The sequence below is a fragment of the Nannobrachium achirus genome (genome assembly GCF_963921795.1).
Source record: "Nannobrachium achirus genome assembly, chromosome: 8".
Taxonomy (NCBI): domain Eukaryota; kingdom Metazoa; phylum Chordata; class Actinopteri; order Myctophiformes; family Myctophidae; genus Nannobrachium; species Nannobrachium achirus.
In genome coordinates this window covers 27,521,733-27,540,326 of record NC_137817.1, presented here as the reverse complement: position 1 = coordinate 27,540,326, position 18,594 = coordinate 27,521,733, and the positions used below count along the sequence as shown (strand labels likewise).

The following is an 18,594-nucleotide window of genomic DNA, read 5'->3' as shown; positions in this document are numbered from 1 at the left end:
ATTACAGAAATATATACTGCATGCTATGCTGAACGTAATCCACTTAGTGTCATCTTTTCAAAATGCATATTTACCGTACAGTTTGTGTTTGTATGCTTATTTCGCAATACCTATTGCGCAATCCTCTGTAGAGTGAATTTGTCATTATCATCACAAAAGTATCGGGTTTCAAGAGGGAAGGGGGGGGGGGGGGTTAGAGAGAGAGAGAGGAGAGAGAGAAGAGAGAGAGAGAGAGAGAGGTACAGTAAGATACAGTAGATTACAGTAAGATACAGTACAGCAAGGTACAGCATAGTACAGTACAATACGGTACAGCAAGGTACAGTAGAGTACAGCAAAGTACAGTACAATACGGTACAGCAAGGTACAGTAGAGTACAGCAAAGTACAGTACAATACGGTACAGCAAGGTACAGTAGAGTACAGTACAGTAGAGTACAGCAAAGTACAGTACAATACGGTACAGTCAGGTACAGTAGAGTACAGCAAAGTACAGTAAGTAAAGTAGAGTACAGTAGAGTACAGCAAAGTACAGTAAGGTAAAGTAGAGTACAGTAGAGTACATTAAAGTACAGTACAGTAAGGTAAAGTAGAGTAGAGTACAGTAGAGTACATTAAAGTACAGTACAGTAAGGTAAACTAGAGTACAGTAGAGTACATTAAAGTACAGTACAGTAAGGTAAAGTAAGGTACAGTAGAGTACATTAAAGTACAGTACAGTAAGGTATAGTAAGATACAGTAGAGTACATTAAAGTACAGTTTAGTAAGATACAGTAGAGTACATTAAAGTACAGTACCGTAAGGTACAGTAGAGTACATTACAGTACAGTACAGTAAGGTATAGTAAGATACAGTAGAGTACATTAAAGTACAGTTTAGTAAGATACAGTAGAGTACATTAAAGTACAGTAAGGTACAGTAGAGTACATTAAAGTACAGTACAGTAAGGTAGTACAGTAAGATACAGTACAGCAAGGTACAGCATAGTACAGTACAATACGGTACAGCAAGGTAGAGTACAGCAAAGTACAGTACAATACGGTACAGCAAGGTACAGTAGAGTACAGCAAAGTACAGTACAATACGGTACAGCAAGGTACAGTAGAGTACAGCAAAGTACAGTACAATACGGTACAGCAAGGTACAGTAGAGTACAGCAAAGTACAGTACAATACGGTACAGTCAGGTACAGTAGAGTAAAGCAAAGTACAGTAAGGTAAAATAGAGTACAGTACAATACGGTACAGTCAGGTACAGTAGAGTACAGCAAAGTACAGTACAATACGGTACAGTCAGGTACAGTAGAGTACAGCAAAGTACAGTAAGGTAAAGTAGAGTACAGTAGAGTACAGCAAAGTACAGTAAGGTAAAGTAGAGTACAGTAGAGTACAGCAAAGTACAGTAAGGTAAAGTAGAGTACAGTAGAGTACATTAAAATACAGTACAGTAAGGTAAAGTAGAGTACAGTAGAGTACATTAAAGTACAGTACAGTAAGGTAAAGTAAGGTACAGTAGAGTACATTAAAGTACAGTACAGTAAGGTATAGTAAGGTACAGTAGAGTACATTAAAGTACAGTATAGTAAGGTACAGTAGAGTACATTAAAGTACAATACAGTAAGGTACAGTAGAGTACATTAAAGTACAGTACAGTAAGGTACAGTAGAGTACAGTAAAGTACAGTACAGTACAGTAAGGTACAGTAGAGTACAGTAAAGTACAGTAAGTGGATGGATGGATGGATGGATGGATGGATGGATGTGGATGGATGGATGGATGGATGGATGGATGGATGTGGATGGATGCATGGATGGATGGATGGATGGATGGATGGATGGATGCATGGATGGATGGATGGATGGATGGATGGATGGATGGATGGATGGATGTGGATGGATGCATGGATGGATGGATGTGAATGGATGGATGGATGGATGGATGGATGGATGGATGTGGATGGATGGATGGATGTGGATGGATGGATGGATGGGGATGGATGGATGGATGGATGTGGATGGATGGATGTGGATGGATGGATGGATGTGGATGGATGCATGTATGTGGATGGATGGATGCATGGATGTGGATGGATGGATGGATGGATGGATGGATGTGGATGGATGGATGGATGGATGGATGTGGGTTGATCACTGCTGCTACATAGCTGATCTCTAGATGTGAGCGGCCCAAAGGGCCGCGAACCTCTAGTTATTGCAATTTAAAGTATCAAAGGAAAAACATCTAGGTGATATTAATAAAAAGGGAAGACAAAGGTACAGTAGTTACATTGCAAAACAGGGGGTTTACCCCGAAAATATATGTTTTAATTGTTTAATCCCAGTGGGACAGAATCACCATTGCAGATTATTTTATAGTGGAAGTGGATGGGGAAAAAAGTTTGTTCATAGCCTCATTACAGCTATATAAAGTACAAAAAAAACACATCTACGTGATATTAATAAAAAGGGAAGAAAGAAGTACAGTAGTTACATAGCAAAACAGTAATTTTCCCCCGAAAATATATGTTTTAATTAGTTTAATCCTCTGGATCAGAGAGAGAAGAGAAATAGAAAGAGAAAGCGCAGTGCATCTTGGGTAGGAAAATGACAGCCAGATTATAGTTCTACTCACATAATAGGCTGGCTTTCGAAATTCTGCCCATTTAAAATATATGTACCCAATCGAAACTCTTAGTTACATCGATAAGGTCAATGTGAACTAGTCTGTTGAAGCTTATCTATCTATAAATGCGAGAAGTCTCTGCGTGTGTGTCTGTGTGTCTGTAATCCGCGTATCTCGAGAACCGTTCGTCCCACCGGCTTCAGATTCGGCACGCGCGTTCCCCGCCGCGGCACGGAGTGCAGTGCCGGGCCTCGACCCGACCCGACGCGCGGTTTTCCCGAACCGGCGCGAAACGTTCGGAATCTCCTTATGCGGGCTGATTGTTGACATCAGGCTGTTCTGGAGGAAATCGGCGCAAGCGCTGACTCATTGTGACATCACTTCATAAAAGGCTCTGACATCAAGTACGCCACATGAGTCAACAAAAAATGGACGCATATAGACGTGTTCTGATGTTCATATATGGGCTTAAATGGACACAGGCAAACATATGGCCTGTGTCCATTTATGACAACAGGTATAATGGGGTTTGCATTAAAGGGGGAACGGGCACTGTGTCTGCAACACAGTCGGAGGCACAGACAGATACAGTGATCTCCATAATGGGGAATAAAGGGACACAGACAAACAGATATAGAGATATCCATATATGGGCATAAAATGGATGCAGACAGACAGATACAGAGATCTCCATATATGGGCATAAATGGACACAGGCAAACAGATGGTCAAAACGGGTCCGACAGAGATCTCCATATATGGGCATAACATGGACGGTACTAGTTCATTATAATGAGCGAAATCGCTATCACCTCGCGCTACCGTACTGCACGCACGCCGTGTCGCGCAGTGCCTACGGCGATGAAAGCCTAAAGCAACATTCTCCACTGCACCAATCAGAAGGCTGACAAACGGTGAATTGAGTGGCTAACGTGCTTTTTGGAAAAAGTAGGTCCAGAGCCGAGCTTCTAGTTTTGAAAATGCTCAAAACAGTTTGAAAAAGTGGTTAACACTTTGTTGCTTGCTTATTTCAACTTTCAGTTACTATTATACATGTTTTGCTTTTGTCAATCCTTGACTGCTCAGGCCTTGCTGTTTTTGTCTTTCCAAAACATTACAAAATGTCATCAAGACACTGCAGATACATAATGCAAAGTGGTATATATTGAGGCCAGTTTGTCCGTCTAGAATAACTTGTGTTAACAATGATTATTGTAGGAAATAGAGTAGGCTATACTTTTATGTTATGTGCAATTGTCATATTTATTGTACACACACATACTCTTTGGCACTTGATACTACCACTTGCCACACACAGTATTAATTCATTTGTAAACATGCAGTGCAGTCTATTTTTGGAGCTGTGTGAAACACAGGCTCCCTATACGTGGCCGTGTGGGTCTGTGTGTCTGTGTGTGTGTGTGTCTGTCTGTCTGTATGTAGCCTGAACTTCCTAAACTTCGGCACGCCACTAGTCCCACAGTTTTGCCACCACACACTCGCGCCATATGTCAAATCGACCGGCTTACTCGGGAATCGTGGGCTATTACTTTTCTAAGAGAAAGGTTCTATAGTTTAATTGATATTAATTTATTAGTGAATTAATTTTCCCCATTGACTTATAATGGGAATTGCAAAAACTCACATTCAATTATTTGTCTCTCGCAAACCATAGGGGCTAGAGTTTCAAGACTTGGAGAGGAGGTTCATAATGATTTTAAGAATGAATCGAAAAGTAATTACATCACTCGGCCTCATGGTGGCGCTATAACGGCCCACTTTACGTTTTGCCCCGTAACTCTTGAACCGTAGATCGGAAAATTAAAATTATTTTTTCCCTGGATTCCTTGGGTCAAGACGCATCTCCCCATATAGGCCACGCCCATTTGCGCCTGGATAGATTTTCCGCCATCTTGAATTTTCTCCAAAACACACTTTTTGCTCCTTTTCCTACATATTTTCTTCAAATGTCACAAAAATCGGTACACATGATCTACACACACACACACACACACACACACACACACACACACACACACACACACACACACACAGCTCCACTTCACACGGGTGTGATTTTTTATTATTCTTTTAAAATGGTTCATGAATGGACCACACCCTCAAGATTCTCCTCCGCTGTGTTTTACTTCACCTTCACCAACATTTTGGAAAGAGGATTTCTCTTTAATTTTAATATTATGTTAATTTTATGCTCTGCGAGTCTGTACCTCTCCAACTTTAAGTGTGTGCCATTCTGAATGTATAAAAGCAATAATGACAACAAACATATTCCCCATCAATGATGGCACCAAGATATTCCCTGTGATCCATGACATGCAAGACTGTTTTCTTATAGGAAAGACTTAACTTCTATATTAGTTATAGTAGGCGAATTTGCCGAAGTAGTGGCATTAAGATGGAGTATTGCCAAAAGATTTACAGTCATTAATATTCAGTGCAAATAGTGGCCCAAATAGTTAGACTTCCCTCTATTGGTCAAACTGTGGTAATGTACATACAGTTTACAATTTAGGCATTAAGCAGCCCTTCTCCAGAGACTGGGGTTAATGGTTTCTTTCTACATCACATTCCTTCAGCTTCTGTGATTTTGTTGGTTAAAAGCTTATCTGTCTTGACAACGCAGCAGTGAGCTGGATGCAATCTTACCTGTTGGGGACGGAACAGGTGGTGGAGCTGAACGGTACCCCCGAACCGCCGAACAGATGGTATCACGACGTCCCAAAAGCCCTTAAAACAAGGTTCCAAACAGCCCAAAACGCACTAACTAGCGACCTTTCTTATCAGCCTCACCTCACCGCAACTCACCACGTCACCAGTTAAGAGTGGGGTGGCTCAGAGTAGATGACATGAGTACAGCATCTTGCAATGGGCCCGGTATACAAGATACACTACACCACAAAGATAACCATGTACCTGACAAAATACTTTAAAAACGTCAAGGATGTCCACAATTACAACACCAGAGGCAGCGCCACAGATCATGTTCAACCCAGTCAACTCAAAGGGTCAAACTCATTCTCCTGCTATACCAACAAAATGTGGAATGTCTTACCGAAGGCCTTAAAGGAGTAGTTCACCCCAAAATGACTTTTTTCTATCTTAGGAATGCAACAAAAAACTAAAAATATTATTGAACTCTAGTCTCCATGGCGTGACTAATCAATAGAAAAAAAGTCATTTTGGGGTGAACTACTCCTTTAAAGGAGTGATAATCCCTAACATCCTTTAAAACCGCCCTGAAAAACCACTTGGCGGAAGCTGCTCGCAATTGGTAATGAACCTAACCCCCCTGGACCCTTCTATTTGTATATACTTTTTTGTTGTACTTTTTCTTTTCTTTTGTTTAGTGTTTGTTTTGCTGAAGATATCTACTCATAGTACTGTGTTCTATCCGTCTGTCATTCAATGTTATGAGTTAATGAGAAGGATCTCAACAGAAATAAGCTTACCCGAGTTTCCTTGACCTTGTATCAGTGAACTGTACTGTCATGAAACTACCTTTTACTATGCAAAACTTCTAATAAATACCTCAATCAAAACATTTTAATTTTTTTAAGGTCAGTGATCCATGAACGCATTTGGATACCATAGCACCAATAAAAGCAGTAAGGGTCAGAGCACGGTCTGAACCATGGATGAAATCAGAAATCTTAAATGCAATCAAACTGAGAAATAAAAATTACTCTGATTATAATAAAAACAAAAGTGAACAATTACATATAACATTTAAAAAACAACGAAATGCTGTAAAGAGCATGATTTCAAAAGCCAAACAGAACTACATAAATGAGAATATTGCATTAAATTAAAAACATCCGGAAAAACTTTGGGAAGCCCTAAATACACTAGGTTGCAGCAATAAACTTCAAACAAAATAGTCAAACTTCTGTATCATCTCAAACGGGTCCCTCAATACAGACAAATTAGTAGTGGCAAATACTTTTAACAGCTTTTTTACCAACATTGCCACCCATTTGGTTAGTAAACTCCCCCCACATTCTGGTAAATATGGTTCAGATTACATCAAAGCCCATTATACAAGTCTGGGGGCAAAACAAGACTCGTTCACACTCAAACCGGTAAACAACGCAGATGTACTGAAAAAACTCAGCACCCTTCAACCAAATAAAGCCACAGGTTACGATAACATCCCCACTAGATTCCTACGAGACGCAGCAGTCTCCATAGCTCCAATAGTTGCCCATATTACAAATTTATCAATCAGTCAACGCCATGTTCCACAGGAACTTAAGATGGCGAGAGTAATCCCCCTGCACAAAAAAGGGAGCAAATTGGATACTGGAAACTACCGTCCTGTGTCCATACTGTGTTCCACCTCAAAGGTCATAGAAAGACTAATCTATGATCAAATCAGCAGCTATCTAGATGAGCACAATCTACTATTCGAATTCCAATCAGGCTTCAGAACATCTCATTCCACTGACACATGCCTACTGTTTTTAAATGATTACATTAAACGAGAGGTAGACTCGGGCAAGTACTGTGGCAGGGTCATGCTGGACCTCCAGAAAGCATTTGATACTGTAAATCATCCAATCCTAATGGATAAGCTGAAGGCCATTGGATTTGATGATACAGCTTTAGGCTGGATGGAGTCCTACCTTGAGGGAAGAGAACAAATGGTCGACATTAACGGAACCATGTCCTCAACCCTCCGAGTAAACTGTGGGGTTCCCCAAGGTAGCATACTAGGGCCTTTATTATTTTTACTTTACATAAATGCCATGAGTGCAGCATGTAATTGCAAGTTGTTCCTGTTTGCAGACGACTCAGCACTCCTGATGTCAGGAGAAGACAAAACGCAGGTTGAGGAGGCTCTCAGTTCTGAACTCACTAAAATAGGAGTTTGGCTCACCGATAACAAACTTTCACTGCATTTAGGTAAAACAGAATCCATTCTCTTTGGGTCAAACCATTCCCTTAGTGGGAGAGATGTAAATGACTTCAGGGTCAGAACAGGTGACGTTGTAATTTCATTCAAAACTTGCTTGAAAGTCCACCTGTTAGCAGGTCATATGAAGAGGTAAGCCACCTATGATAGTATGTCCATCATAACCTCTAATTATCCATAGACCTCGAGTTTATAAATGTTTTAGAGTTGTTTTTATATATTTATATTTTTTGCTGTTTTTGAGGTTTCGTTATTATATCAATGTGTTTTGCTTTTGCTCTAGTGAATGAATGCAATAGGACCTGAATGGAAACAAGACCACATGGTCTTTCTTCAGTGAATATCCTTTTTGGACCAAAGTGCTTTGTACTGTATGCATCTTTTTATGTCTAAATAAATAAATCAATCAAAAAATCAATCAATTTAATAAAAACTCATGCAGGCACAGGCCAAAAGGCAGCATACTGTACAATCATTGGGTCTGTAGGTTAATGTGCAACAAATCTACAGACAAGACACAAAATACTGCCTTCAGGTTTATCAATACAACTTACATGTAATATATTGTAATAATCTATTACATAAGGCACATATTGCATCAAATAATACATTTTCATAATACAACTACACCATAACCATTAAATATGTTCACCATCAAATAACATATACTACATACAAGTATAATCATGTTGTAATTGTATTAGTATTTGCTACTGAAGTTTCTACCCAAAATATTTCAATTCATTGTGAAACATTACGTTAATGCTAATTCAAGAGAATCAAGATCAAGAATCTCTTGAATTCAATATTCAAGACTCAAGAAGAATTAAAGGAAATATCACTGTGGTGTAATATACAGTAATATTATGTTGAAGCAACAACACTGGACTTATTTGAATGAATAACAAGAATTGATGTATGGTAGAGTGTGTTAATACAATACAAGTAGCACATTAGCTAATCTTTGAATCTTTGCAGGAGTGGTCTCCCTACATTTTGAGTTGTGGTATGACACCTACTGGTTGACAAAGGTAATGGAAGTTATTTGAAGCAGACGGTCATAGATCTGACATGAGCCATCTTGGCTGTACACTGTACAGTTGTTTGGATATAGTGCAATTACCTCTATGTCAGGCGAGGGAAACATAAAACATTTAAGACTGAAAAGTTGAATTCAAAGTGAACTAACAAATATAGTGTTTGTACTGCAATAGTGTTTGTACTGCATTTGTGTATGTGTGTGTGTGTGTGTGTGGCAGGGGACATCAATATTTAAATTAACCATTGACAGTAGAGTAATGCATTTCCCTGAGAAAAGAATATGGTTTAAATAACTTGCCCTTTAGGCTCTTTAAACCTAATTTATACTTTCTTGCATGACCATGTTGATTAATGAAGACACCTGTTTGTGCAACAAAGTATAAATTAGTCCATAATCTTCCTGTGCAAATGAGGAATTTACCTGAAATGTCTGTCGATGTACAGTAAAAAGAAAAAAATCTGTATCCTGCATTTTTACTAGATTTGCATAATGGCGAAGCAAGACAAAATTATATTTCTTGATGTAATGTTAGACAATTTACATTTGGCAGAAATATAAACCGTTTTAATAAACAAATGTATCTAAGCAAATCCACCCTGAAAAGGAAATACAGTAACTACTTAAAAAATGTCCACTGCTCGACGTCCTGCATCTTCAGAAATGATATGGAATCAGAATTACCAATTATAGGTTGTCGTCCATATCCAGACAGGCATTCAGGATGGAGGCAGGGACACAGTTCGGTGTGGGGACTTCCTCCTCCGTCTGTGGGTTGGACTCTGGGAGGTTGACTTGTACAGAGTTCACACTCGGCCCGCTTGAGCTGCATTCTGAGAGACAAGCGGCCATGCCCATGTGGGCCTGGGAGTCCTGCTCTTTACCCAGGAGACTGGAGGAGGGCATGGGTATGAGGAGGGACAAGGCGGGGAGGACTGGGGTGGAGATCTTGGCAAAGATCTGGAACTGGTCCTGTTCAGGTCCGGACTCACTGTTGACACTCCTGCATAACCCGGACAGACTCTGCCGTGCCTCCTCCAAGTTCTGCTTCAGGTGACTGCGCTCGTGCAGAAGTCTCTCTTTCTCACCTCTCTGTGGAGTGAGCAGGAAAGAAAGTGTAGCTTGACTCTCACTCTAACCTACAGTATAACAATACCAAGGGTGAAACAAGTCCTATAATTAAGCAATATTACATGAGAGCCCATATCTTGGAGAAAAAGTCTTACATTGTCATACTGTAATTACTATGAAAAACCCGTAGCAAATGTTCGTCAGTCAGTCACACTCCATATATGGCCAAGTTTGAAAAGGAAGCCTGTGTGTTTCTGAACCAATCCGAGGGGACCAGCCCTTCAGGCGATGGTATTTAAAATCTGAGTAATGGGAGCCAGCATTGGGAAACATACAGGTGAATGTAATCAAAGGTTCATTTATATTCAAAAAGTCTATCTATGTCATCACTTTTTGAATTTCTGTTCACAGGAAGTAATTAAGAATGGCCTATTTAGGGACCTTTGATATAAATATACACACAAATTGTTTATTTTCTATTTTTAGGGTTAGGGTTTGATTTCACCCTGTCTTTAAGGCAATATATGGAGATCCCTTATATCATCAATATTAAGCCCATATCTGGGAATGCCCAAATACGGACATATTGTTTCCGCGCGGCCTTGCCCTAAAGCTTCTCGCCCTTAGGGCATCTTACTGGTTACCTCTGTTTACAAAGGGCCAAGACAGAAAAACAGAATGTCCGTCCCTGCAGGGGAGGAAGGTCACTTATCTGTCTCTGTCTGTCTTCAGGACAAACAGCAAAAACAGCAGCAAAAACTACCAGACCAGATCAGATGGGGGTCCACTTCCAAAGCACCACTCATATAGCAACATACTGTACATTTTTGAAGCGGTGAAAGCCGCTTCCAAGGAGTGGCTTTGTGTGTCCCCCGTCCATATATGGTCATTTCAGTCCAGAATGAACAGGTTTTATCTGTCCGTAAATGTGTGTCCCCCATGTCCATATATGGTAATTTCAGTCCAGAATGAACAGGTTTTATCTGTCCGTAAATGTGTGTCCCATGTGTGTCCCCCATGTCCATATATGGTCATTTCAGTCCAGAATGAACAGGTTTTATCTGTCCTGTACGTCCAGAATATGTGTGTAGTGTCCAATGAGACCATAGTTTGAGGATTGGTCAAGCTTCACATGACAATCCGGCCCTCCAGATAAAATCATTAATTCATTCAGAATTCTGAATTATGTAGCTCTAGACAATTTTATACTCAGATTCACCGCTTCAGATTCACCGCTTCACTTCGAACCGAGGTTTGATTTTTCAGAAAACTGTTAGGATTTAGAATCTGCCACTTCAACGCTGCATAATATTCACATTGTGTGTGGGAGTAATCATGACAATTTAGCCATTTTAAACCCTCTTCCTTAGTTGACTGGGATCCACCAGGGCTCTGTACTAGTCTGGAAGGATCTAAATTCCAAATACTATGTCATCACGCAATGACATCCCAACATCGTCATCACAACCAATGTACTGGTCTTTAAAAGTAAACGTCCAATAAACCAAATGTCATTCAACAACTATTCAGACTAATAGAGCAGTTGTTTAACTATATACGGTGTCCTGTTAATGTGTTGCACTGATTTTCGGTGGTGCTGCTGTGTGAGATGTGTCTCTGGACGATACATCTGAAAGGAGTACATAAAGAGTTCTACCATGCTTCTGTGGTAGTCGGACACAAGCTGTATTCATTTGGAGGATACCAAAACAACCTGAAGAGCCAGGGTTGGGGTAAGATTGCAGTCCACATCTTCAACACCTTGTCTTTACGTTGGAGGAAGTTGCCCCAAGTGACAAAAGGACGTGAGGTTCCCCACAGCCGTTATGGCCACACAGCTGTGCTGGTAGAAGAGATTGTCTACATCTGGGGAGGAGAATATCCTTACTGCAATGTTATTTATGCCTTTGGAGTTTGGGGAGCATAACTTAAATGATCTGTGGAAATTTAATCCGGAGGCCTTTTCTTGGAAGCAGATTGTGACCAAGGGGAAAGACCCCTGTGGGATGCGTGGGATGTGCTGTTGCATGGTGGGAGATTGCATTATCATCCATGGAGGATACAAAGGACAAAACATAATTCCTGGTGACCTGTACATCCTAGACTTAAATCCTAGCCTGAAGATGTTATGCAAGCTAGCAGTCACTGAGCATGGTCTGGAGCAGACTGAACTCCCACATGACATCAGGTGGGAACTGGCGACCATGACTACCAACAGCAACCAAACAAAATGACAGCACACACACATGTTCCTGTGTGGTCGCTCCTTGCGGGCAGATCTGTTTGGTAGCTGCAGTTCTTTTTCCCCCACTATCTCCTTTTCTTGCTTTTTTTCCATGTCTTATTTTTTCTTGTTGTGAATCATAACATTGGCCAGGCTTGGCATGTTTTGGGGTCTTTGTTTTCTTCATGTATATAGTATAGTAGTTTAGTCTGTTTCCGTGTTGTTTTTCTGATCGGCCGGCTGGCGGAAAGGTTCAGAAGGCCTGCTGTGCCTTGGAACAAAGGAAACGGCCTACCTCCAGCTACCGCCTGTCTAGCCTTTCTTAAGCTTGTGGCCCTGGGGCTTGACGCCCTGGTGATTTTTCGGAGACACTAGCCGAGTGCTGTAGGCTTGGGAGACGTTTGTTCGGACTGTGGCTACATCGGACTCGTTGTCCGGGTGAACATTGGACGCACGAACCGGGAGAAGAAGCGACGCTTGCGCATCTGCGCGGTGCTGCGGCTTGACGAAGGAGGTGCTTTTTCAGCGGCCGCCGAAGACTTGGGAGACACTTGCTTGGGCTATGGTTGCTCGCCGAGGCGGCAACATCGGCTCGATGCCCGGGTGAACAATGGATGCACAAACCACGAGCGATGCCGCCGCCGCGGTTTGACGAAGGAGGTGCTTTTTTAGCGGCCTGGTGACGCTGGTCATGGAGGCTCGTAGCGTGGGTCATGGCGATGGAGGTGCTGTTCCGCGGATCGGAACGGGCGTTTGGAACGTGCATGCATGCATACAATACTGCAGGGAGAAGCTTCTCTCGTTTTAGGGACAGTATTCTGACCAATGGACACTTTTTGTTTGGCTCTGCACTAAAATTGCAATCCATTATAGTATGCTACTTGAGGTATTTTTTTCCCCTTAACACTATACTGTATATATTTGTTTTGTTTTTATTACTTTTTATTCTTCTTCCTCGTTTGTTTTTTCGCTGTACACAACAGTACTTTTTCTTTTTCATACTTCCCTGTAACTTGTATCCTTAAACTGCGGTGCCGCCTCTGGGCGACTGATTTTACCCCGTGGGATAATAAGGTATCTAGAGGGTGTGCGTTACCGTGATTATCGGCACGACAGCATTGCTGCAGGAACGAGGCGGAGCAGTTCCTTAAGCAGCGCTGAAGTGCTGATAATCACAGTAAAGAACGACCCTCGAGTGTAATATTGCGATTATACAACTGTTACACCCCCCCCCCCCCAAAAAAAACCCAAACAAAACACATCAGCTCCATTTAATTGCCAGATTGCTTCATTGGAACTACCTGTTGTATAATAAAAACACTGACAGTTGCCTGGTCATGACTACTAGTGGGAGTAGAATAACTATGTTACAAACACGCAGGAAAGCAATGTGTATAAGAGCAGCAACACAAGTGCCATTTTGGCTGCATGATGAAGTCAAGTGACAGAGTTGAAGCTGGGGAGAACCAGCAGCACAATCTCAGTCATCACAGGCAAAGCACAGGGCACTGTAAAATGCAATCAAAGAAACAGCTTGCCTTTCATGCAACAGAAAAGAACATGAAGATACGGTAGCGTGAATTTAAATTGTTGTTTCTCATACCCTGCAAAATTTACGTGTAAATCCACTGCAGATCGTGTTTATGCTGCACTTTATGCTGATGTCCTTGCATTATTTAAGATGACAAAGTGCCAATTTTCCCTTTGGAAGAAACTTTGTTGATTTTGTCAAATGCTGCACAATTATGTGGAAGAATATCGTTGAATTCATTAATTAATCAGTCTACTGTTAAAAGGAATAATTTTTCCTGCTACACTTTTTAGATTTTTTGACAGCACGGAGGTACAGTAAAACACTTGGGCTAAAAGGAAAACACAAAAAAGTCCTGGAGACTTGACACTAAAACCATGATATACTCTAAACCGAAACATGAGTTTTGAGAACCATTACCGTAATCCATACAAAAGACAACTTTAGAATTCTATTTTGACTATATACCCATCGTACGGTATAATGTGGACAAAGAGACAACGAAGATGTGCTATTCAACGCTGCAGTATCATAAGGGACGTTGAGGTGCGACCATAGTGTACTGGACAGACAAGCACATACCAGTGTGTTGATTTCACACTCCAGAGTGTGGATGATGTCCAGCTTTCTCTTTCGGCAGCGCTGTGCGGCGACGCGGTTTTTGCTGCGTCGACGGACGTCATGAACAAACTCCAGCTGGTCCTGGGTCAGGTTTTGGTCTTTCAGAAGCTGCTGGAAGGCATTCCGGCTCAATGCTGAGATCTGCTCCACTGGGAAGGGCAGCTGCACCTGCAGAGCAGAGTGGTAACATGGCGATCAGTCATTACTCCAGGGTTCCCGCGGTCATGAAATTCCTGGAAATATTTTGAAATTAGAAAAATATTTTTCCAGTACTGGAAAAGTTTTGGAATTTATCAAGGGTCCTGGAAGGTCCTGGAAAAAATAGCTATGCATTGTCTTTGGTTATTGATTTTGTTAATACCTCTGACATGACAAATTAAACATGGGCCAAATTGTCAAATATTAGAGGCAGAAATTGTGAAAATAGCAGATCTACATGCTCACAACGCCGTTGTGAGCATGTAGATCTGCTATTTTCACAATAGAACCGTGTTATGCAAAATTCTTCAACTCTTAGTGCTTGTCAGGGTCAGGGGGGGGGGGGGTCCCCAGTTAAAATATGATTATTTTGGGGGTCACGGCCTGAAAAGGGTGAGAACCACTGGCAAACACTACCTGTCTTTGGGCATTGAGCATAGGAGTAAGTGACCTGTTATTGAGCTGAATTATTGTTATATAGTCCTGGAAATTGGGTTAAATATCCTTGGCAAAAATGTGTGGGAACCCTGTTACTTCAACCAGCTTGAAAAATAAATACAGTGGTGGACAGTAACACATTGCATCTACTTACATACTGAAGTATTGTACTTCAGTTTGTGGTATTTTGTACTTAACCTGATTATTTCAAATTTTCTATATTTTTACTTCTACACCACTACATCGCTGGAGATAAACAATTTTATTTTTTACTCTGCAAAAGTTATTTGAAAACTTTGGTTACTAGTTGCTTTGTAGATTTATATTATTATTACAAAAAATGCATGGTCCAATAACGAGACATATTATATATATTATACTTTGTCTATTCAAAAACGGGAATAAGAGCTTGAGCTGTACCTCTTCAGCTCTTTTTTTGTTGGCCTCACTATCTCCATCTGTGTCCAGATCTGTGTCTTCGGCCGAGTTGAGCGAAGAGGACATGTAGGGACTCTTCTCTGACTGGAACAGGCTGTCAGTCCCTGCTGTCTGCTCCTCCTCTGCTGCTCCGAGGTCCCTGAGGAAGGGACAATCCCCCGTGCCGGAGCTCAGGTCCAGCTGCTTTAGCCAGTGGAAGTCTGAGGCCTTCGCCATATCGCTTTGGTCAATGGGGTCTAGCGGAGGTGGTGGAGTCTGGGATGGACACAGGTCCGGCCAAAACCCCTTGGCCAGATGTTCAGCCACCTCCCTTTCAACACTACTCCTCTCCTCATTTCCCTCCTCATGGCTTAGATCTGTGAGCGGAGCATCTGATAGACTGACAGACATCCCCCCCTGCAGACCAGCCGAAACCTGCTCTAATAATTCTGGACCATTATCTGCTCTCGAGAGGTTGATGGGACATGAGCTTTGGTTACTGTTGCTTTCAGCACCAACAGTCTCAACAGTCTGATCAACACCTCTACCTGATCCCTGGAGGATATGTGGGGGGTTCGCTGCTTCTTGTGATGACAGTTCACAAGGGAGTGCACAGTCAACCAAACTGAATTCGTCCAAAACATCCCTTTCACACAATTCAGAGGGCCTGTCATCTTTATTGGAGTCCGGGCATGGCAAAGAAGACAGGATGGGACACACGTCACTTGCTGTTAACCCCAGAGCTAGCTGGGGCATTTGTGGGCCACAGTTCTCTAGAGAGAAATTCTCCTCCTCTCTGTTGCCCTGGCCTGCTGTGCTATGAGGACATTGTGCTGGTGAGTCAAATTGCGTCAAATGTCCTCCTGAAGGCACAGAGCTGTGCGGTTCTGGTAACTCAGACTGGCTGCTCTCTACACTAGCCTGCCCCAAACCAACATCTGGAGTCCCTTTCTGACAGCAGCCTCTTCTCCTGGCCTCTTGTGAAGATCTGGGCCCTTCAGAAAACTTGGGAATGAGGAAGTCGAAGCATGCCGTCTCCAAGTTGTGAAATCCTAAAAACTCAGCGCTGCTGTGAATGGCACGGATGTTTTCTTTTGTGAACAACAGCTTGGATGTGTATGCAAAATTCAGCAATGGCTCAAACCCCTCCATTGTCACCTGCATAGATGTTGAACATGACAAAAGAAAAGAACATAATTATTATGTTATTACATTATATAACAACACAAAGTCGACCAAAAAGGTTAAGTCTCCATCTATGTGCCAAAACAGCTGTTCTATATGTATGCTTATAGCAATAACTTATCAGTGAGTGCATACACTGAATGTATGCACTCACTGATAAAGTGACCCAAAGTGCACCACAGCTGTATTTAGGCAATACTTAGCAGGATATTGACCTCCTCAGGCAGAGTGATGACGGGGTTCAGTCTGGTGGCGTTGGTAATCCGGCTGCGGAAGTAGTCACTGCAGGACGCCAGGACAGAGCCATGGGCACGGACGCTCCTATCCTCCACCACCACCGTCACATCGCACAACACGTCCCTCTGCCTCTGCTCGTTCAGACACTGGAGGACGTGTGCACTGTGCACCGCAGACTGAAAGGTAAACACCGACGTACGAGGGGCTTGGAGTGACATGGCTCTTTACAAGCTTAGCCTGTGTATAACAAGAGGGAGCAATGGGGAGTTGAATCTTCATGCAATAAATAATACCCTTTGCCAAAACAAACTTGGACTTTAGTTCTGCAATGACCATTATTATTATTACCAGGGGTGGCATAGCTCAGGGGTAGAGAAACCGTTATTAGAGCACGAAGGGTTCCCAAAAGGTTCCCAGTTCGAATCCGGGCTCCCCCTGAGTTAATGTCAAAGAGTCCTTGAGCAAGACTCTGAACCCCTAATTGCTCCCGGTGAGTAGGTTGGTGCCTTGCATGGTTTCCTCTGCCACCGGTGTATGAATGTGCACGTGAATGTAATGCACAATCTATGTAAAGCGCCTTGGATAAAAGCGCTATATAAATGCACCATTTACCATTATTAAGTTCTTTCTGTGATCTAGTCAAAAAATCCCACCACACTGTGTCCAATACCACAGGGTGAAAAACGCTGGACTAGAACTCCACTGACTGAGTAATGAGTAAGTAAAAGTAGCCTTGGGAACCAACAGTTTCCAAGCCATATCTGACCCTGTGCTGGTCGATAGGTCAGGAGCCAGCTGCCCAGCTGCCCATAGGTCAGGAGGCAGCCGTTTCTGTACACAGGTTGCACATGACAATAGTATGTTGCAGGGACTTACCAATTCCAAACACCATAAATGCTGAGTGCCAAGAGAGGCATTGGTTACCATTTTTATAGTATTTGGTATTACTTGACCAGGAAGTGGGCAGACACTAGGCTATAACCACACGTTATAGGCTACTTGGACAATGCTGTATGAAAAACATTAGAACATTTTCATTTTGTAACTCAGTGGTTCTCAAAGTGGGTCCTTGAGGGAGTTCCAGGGGTCCCCGGCTAAATGATAGTTAGGAACCAAATGGACCCTTTATGCGTCGGTAACTCAGGGAGTGTACAAATTGAACCAAATGGAACCGTCATTTGTACACTCTCAGTTAAATTAACATTGATTTCACAGTATAAATTCGTGTACCAGAGATAGACATGCCATTAAATGGGGGTCCGTAGTAGCCTTATGCATGTCAAACTGGGGGTCCTTGAAATTAAAATGGTTGAGAATCACTGCTAGAGCCGTAGACCGGCTACATATCTCTTATATGGGGGTCCCAGGAATATCTTTTCAAATGGGGGTCCGCGGGTTAATAAGTTCCAATTTGGGGGTCCTTGACATGAAAAGGTTTCAGAACCAGTGAGCTAAACTGTTCTAACTTGAGAGGACAACTTTGAAATGCTGACTCATAGGAAATGTGTGATAGCCAAGTCGCGTCGCGTAAAGCAAACGAAAGTCAACGCATTGACATTCTTAAATTTGTTAAGACATAATTTTCCAAATCAACCAATACGATTATTTGTGGGAAATGTAAAGCTCGGGCCTAACGTTGATACACAGTATTGTTAAAAACAAAAAACATGCCTGATCCGGCTGGCAATGATCTGACATTACACCTCGTCAGCTAAAACCGAAGCGTCAATGTTGCAACAGCGTTATACATTTGTTTACGTAGGATATGTCACTAACCTGCCATCAGTCTTATATGAGGACCATTTTCTTTGTTTGGTGAGGTTCTGAACCTACAGTCATGTAATCTGGACTTTCCACAAGTCATGTGACAAGATTCGAACCAGGAAATATTTCGTTGTTGTCGGGTGGAAACCTTATATGTCCAAAACTGTTCGTTTTGTAGGCCTATTCATCATTTTAAAAAATGATTTAAACTAGTGAAAATAGCAGATCTGACTACAAGTGTGCTTGTAGGTCTGCTATATTAACGATTTTTGAAAAAAACGTACTAATTTGAAACTTGGAGATACGAGGTTTCTG

General features: G+C 41.9%; 1 protein-coding gene across 2 annotated transcripts; it reads right to left on the bottom strand.

The window, feature by feature from the left end:
- Positions 1–7,960: 7,960 nt before the first annotated feature.
- bach1a (BTB and CNC homology 1, basic leucine zipper transcription factor 1 a) lies at positions 7,961–18,364 on the bottom strand. Of its 2 annotated transcripts, none has more exons than XM_080732155.1 (5): positions 18,292–18,364; positions 16,494–16,691; positions 15,097–16,251; positions 14,002–14,208; positions 7,961–9,685 (listed from the first exon to the last, which is right to left on the bottom strand). In XM_080732155.1, the coding sequence occupies exons 3-5, from the start codon at positions 16,243–16,245 to the stop codon at positions 9,281–9,283; spliced, it is 1,761 nt and encodes a 586-aa protein (XP_080588281.1). In that variant the 5' UTR covers positions 16,246–16,251; positions 16,494–16,691; positions 18,292–18,364; the 3' UTR covers positions 7,961–9,280. The 2 variants fall into 2 exon arrangements, with proteins under 2 accessions (XP_080588281.1, XP_080588280.1); XM_080732154.1 differs by having other exon boundaries at positions 16,494–16,752; positions 18,292–18,355.
- Between the last annotated feature and the right edge of the window lie 230 nt (positions 18,365–18,594).